Genomic DNA, 5,000 nt, shown 5'->3' with positions numbered 1-5,000 from the left:
CCAAGCGCGTACTATCTAGTATCACGGATGGCAATGTTATGAACTTCTTAGCCAAGCGCGTACTATCTAGTATCACGGATGGCAATGTTATGAGCTTCTTAGCCAAGCGCGTACTATCTAGTATCACGGATGGCAATGTTATGAACTTCTTAGCCAAGCGCGTACTATCTAGTATCACGGATGGCAATGTTATGAGCTTCTTAGCCAAGCGCGTACTATCTAGTATCACGGATGGCAATGTTATGAACTTCTTAGCCAAGCGCGTACTATCTAGTATCACGGATGGCAATGTTATGAACTTCTTAGCCAAGCGCGTACTGTCTAGTATCACGGATGGCAATGTTATGAACTTCTTAGCCAAGCGCGTACTATCTAGTATCACGGATGGCAATGTTATGAACTTCTTAGCCAAGCGCGTACTATCTAGTAACACGGATGGCAATGTTATGAACTTCTTAGCCAAGCGCGTACTATCTAGTATCACGGATGGCAATGTTATGAGCTTCTTAGCCAAGCGCGTACTATCTAGTATCACGGATGGCAATGTTATGAACTTCTTAGCCAAGCGCGTACTATCTAGTATCACGGATGGCAATGTTATGAGCTTCTTAGCCAAGCGCGTACTATCTAGTATCACGGATGGCAATGTTATGAGCTTCTTAGCCAAGCGTGTACTATCTAGTATCACGGATGGAAATGTTATCAGCTTCTTAGCCAAGCGCGTACTATCTAGTATCACGGATGGCAATGTTATGAGCTTCTTAGCCAAGCGTGTACTATCCATTGAAATATTTCTGCCCTCCAGGTTGCCTTAAATTACGTGGAGGTGGACAGGACAGGCAAAATCAAGTTGGTCAGAAGAATACCCGAGACAGTGGATATGTTAGATATGAAGCTTAGCGCTGTGGACACCGGAAGTCCTCCTAAGTCAGGGTATGCTGACGTCATCATTGACGTCATACTGGTCAGACGTAAGTTTGTTTTGTTTTTTGTTTTTTTTTTTTTTTGTTTTTTTTTCCAGTTGCTATTGTCGTTATTGTTATAGTTGTTGTTGTTGTTTTTGTTGTTGTAGTTATTGTTGTTGTTATTGCCGTTGTTGTTGTTGCTGTTGTTGTTGTTGTTGTTCTTATTTTTGTAGTTCAAAAATACTTAATTGATACTTCATTTAAAAAAAATCTTATTCTATTAAATTTTAACGTTTGATTATTTGACGTCACAAATGATTTATTGCTGTTAACAACGTCACGACCACATTATCTCTTTCGTCTGTAGTGTTTCATTCACCCTGTATTGTTGATAAAGGGGGAAACCCGAAACGTCCATTTTATCTGTTTGTATATATTGAATTGAAGCTTACATTCAATCTCACATTGTTATTTATTTCGATTCATCCCAATATAACACCGTTTGGAGATTGCAGGTCACATATTTATATTCCACATTGTTATTTGTTTTGGTTTTCAAAATCCACCAGACCCCAAAGTGTTTTGCCTGTCGGCCACAGAGACGTCCACCACCCTGTGCTGGAAGAATCCCATGCCAGAGAGGCGCTTCGACGGGTACATTGTCAGGGTCAAAGGAGCTATCAATAGGTACGCATGGAACTCTTTTGCCCATAAATCATTAAAAAAATATAAATATAAACTTTCGTGTTCTGTTGATAAAGAGTAGACCCGAAACGTCTGCATTATCTGTCTTCGTACATTGAATTGAGGCTTCCGTTTAATTTTATTTTTGTTTTGTTTTGTTTTTTTAAAAGAAGAAGTAAGGCCATCTGTTCTCAATGAAATGTTTATTTCAACTTTTGATTTATTAATTAAGTAGATTTTTGAGCAATCAAAATATGCTCGGACAAACATAGTTGGTTGTTTAAAAACAATAGCGTGAATGAAATCGACCTCTCTCTTATCATTGTCATTGTTTTGTATACCGTTAAATTATGGGTGACAAGTTATCACTCCATTTTCTCGATCATACACGTTTAAATTTACACATAGTTTTCTGTGTTGGTTCTATTGGTCAAGCGATAGAACAGTGAGTATTTTATTTAGACACATGCCATAGAAAAACCTGCGTAATTCGCTATGATTACCAATCACTGCCATTGTTTACATTATGACGACTGTCCGAGAGGCGTGATTATCTATGTGTCTATTAAGCTTAGACTTCAATGGGAGCCATCTATATTCTTGTTTTTGTCCAAACTAGTCATCAATCACTTGATTTCTTGATGTCCAACGATTGGACATTTCTCAATAAATGTAAACACGCTGCTTTGTTTATAAAAGTTGTAAACATACCCATGAGTCATGCTGAGCAAAATGACCAATTCTGACGTTGTATATTTCTCAAGTTGTTAACACTTTTCATTTTTTTAGCACACTTTGCAATGTGACCAATGACCTCGAGCACGTGAAAAGGAAATAAAGAGTATCCCGGATTTTGATCGTAATGTTCACTTTGTTTATATGTTAGACTCTCGTCTGCATCCTATTTTGCAGGACTGACGAGATTCCGCTGATTTCCGGGCACGTTGAGGCGTGTTACAAACTGAACACTCAGATAGGACAGATGTATAAATTCAATGTCAAGGTCGACACAAAAGATTTCTGGTACGGAGGGAACTTTGACCTCGTCTTTAACAAGACAGGAACGGGTAAGAGGAACTGTGGGACTATTTCACTATTGTATTAATTAATTCATTCATTCATTAATTCATCCACTCACCATTATTACCAGAATTGTTGCTATTCTTCTTATTACCATCATCATCATCATCATCATCATCATCATCATCATCATCATCATCATCATCATCATCATCATCATCATCATCATCATCATTTTCACCATCAGCTTGCGAGGGCTAAGGTTTGAGAGTTTTGGCCAAGATGGAGGTTGTTTAAATCGGGTGATATGGATATGTGAATGGCAATTTTTCTGGCCATATTTTTTTAATATATACATTTTTTCCAGATTACGGCAGTCAACGGGTTAAAGATGAAACATTCTACACGTGAAACTGAATCTATTATTATATTTATAAAGATTCATTAACTCACTCAACCCCAACACCGACTATATCCGTAGTTTACCCGGGTTACTTTTACCCCATGCCGAGTTATTACATTTTTATGAGACAAAATATAGGCGTATTATCAAAGCTTAAGTTTTTAATTTTTACATCTTAATGGTAGTTGAATAAAACTATCTGTCCATGCTAATTTTTAATACATTTTTTCCAATTTTAAAAAGTAGCAAAAATCTCTAGGATTGGGTGAGTTAACCCTCTCCTTACCAGCCATTTTCAGAATTTTCCCCAAAACTTCACACCCACCCAACACAAAAACAAACATTTCTTACTCAAACAGAAAAGCAATCCGCAAATTCTATACATAATATTGTTCGACAATACGAGCTCTATTACCGAATATCAAATTTTTGTAGCTATAGCAAAAAGAAATGAAATCAGGATGAGAAAAGTGACGGTTGCATCGTAACAAATGTGACGATTTTCCAATAGTGGTAAGGAGAGGTTTAAATAAAACAATATCAATTTTCATAACTTATAATTAATTTCCAGTCTCTGGTTCGACCCGACAGAGTACCAGATTAAAACTGGATTAATTTTTTTTAGCTTCGTTTGCTAATTAAATGAAGGGACTTAAATCAGATTGTGAAAGAAAACATTATAGAATTAACATTGTTGTCTCCCTTAGAATGCGTTTTAAAAAAGAAGGTCGAACACGTTCCCAGTCCATGCATTGGGAACGAGTTTAAAGTTTCAAACACATGAGCTCAAGAATGCTTTCATTATTCCTCTCCTTTGAAGTAGTCCTTCAGAGCCGGAGTTTATCCCGGTTTCTACAGCGTGAAACGGACAATAGCAATTGCTTGATACCTTTGGATAGAACGCTAGTCTATTGCAAAGTACTCTCCGCCAGATCTAACAAACCCAGCTACCCAATCACTACTGGGTGGACAGAGGGGTCAGAGAAATATCTCGACTGCAGCTGGAATCGACCTCGGTCCTTTTGCGTGTGAAGCGAATGCTCTACCAACTACCACTCCCATGAATTTAACTCTATATTATGTCTTATTCAAATGTATTCTGTTTTTTTTATAATGATTGGTTTTGTTTTCAAAGTTAACGATTCGACATTAAGAGTATCAAATGAAGAAATTAAGGATCAGGCACCGTTGTAAGATAAAAAACTGAACAAGTGTGTATGAAAGGTACCGGACAAAGCAAGACAGAAAAATACAAAAAAAAAACCCATCCCAAATAAACATCAGTCGACCTCGACTGGGGATCAAACTTCAGACCTTCTGGTTACCGGTCAGATGTGCTACCATTACACCATAGAGGCTCCCAATAGTTGGGACAATTTTAATAGGGAATGAGATTAGCGGAAGAGTAGCGTCCCTTGATTGGAAGTCACGAGCGGAAAAGTTTTTAGAGAGAGAACGTCATGTTGGTTGTGCGGCATGAGACACTTCACCAAAAGTGAGGACGAGAGAGACGCATGCGCAAAACCATTTTGACGTTCTCTCTGTAAAGTGACGTCCAATCAAGGGACACTACTCTTCCGCTAATCTCATTCCCTATACCTAGACCTCTATATTCTTCTTCACAAGGGTACGCATTTTACGTTGTGAACCCCCACTTGCATCAAATAAAACATACATTGAACACGAGAGGACGAGGTCGAAGACATTTGAGTTATACTCCCATTTTTTTAAAAATTATCTGTTGTGTTTTTGACGGGACCCCAGATTAATATTGTGGAATCACTCAACTCAGAAGCGTTAAGTGATATGTGAGAGAACAGTTGTATTACCGTGTATAAGTGTATATACAAATATATCGCAGCAACATTTTAAGAAGGAAAAACAGAATAAGTAACTCAACTATGGAACGTAAGGAACAAAGAGTACACCCTTCTCTAGGGCATGCCACTCCGACATTTGTAAGTACGTATATAATTTTAAACGATGGA

At 37.7% G+C, this 5,000-nt stretch overlaps 1 protein-coding gene across 1 annotated transcript in view; it reads left to right on the top strand.

The window, feature by feature from the left end:
* LOC144975459 (uncharacterized) overlaps window positions 1–5,000 on the top strand; it is a 159,300-nt gene that overhangs the window by 119,489 nt on the left and 34,811 nt on the right. Inside the window, exons 7-9 of the mRNA XM_078919555.1 lie at window positions 806–971; window positions 1,475–1,592; window positions 2,502–2,656. Coding sequence (XP_078775681.1) covers window positions 806–971; window positions 1,475–1,592; window positions 2,502–2,656 — 439 coding nt within the window. The remainder of the gene's footprint in view (window positions 1–805; window positions 972–1,474; window positions 1,593–2,501; window positions 2,657–5,000) is intronic.

The sequence above is a fragment of the Berghia stephanieae genome, chromosome 6 (assembly GCF_034508935.2).
Source record: "Berghia stephanieae isolate SIO BIC M18660-M18661 chromosome 6, UCSD_Bste_1.3, whole genome shotgun sequence".
In the NCBI taxonomy this organism is placed as follows: domain Eukaryota; kingdom Metazoa; phylum Mollusca; class Gastropoda; order Nudibranchia; family Aeolidiidae; genus Berghia; species Berghia stephanieae.
This window is presented reverse-complemented; position numbering and strand designations above follow the sequence as displayed.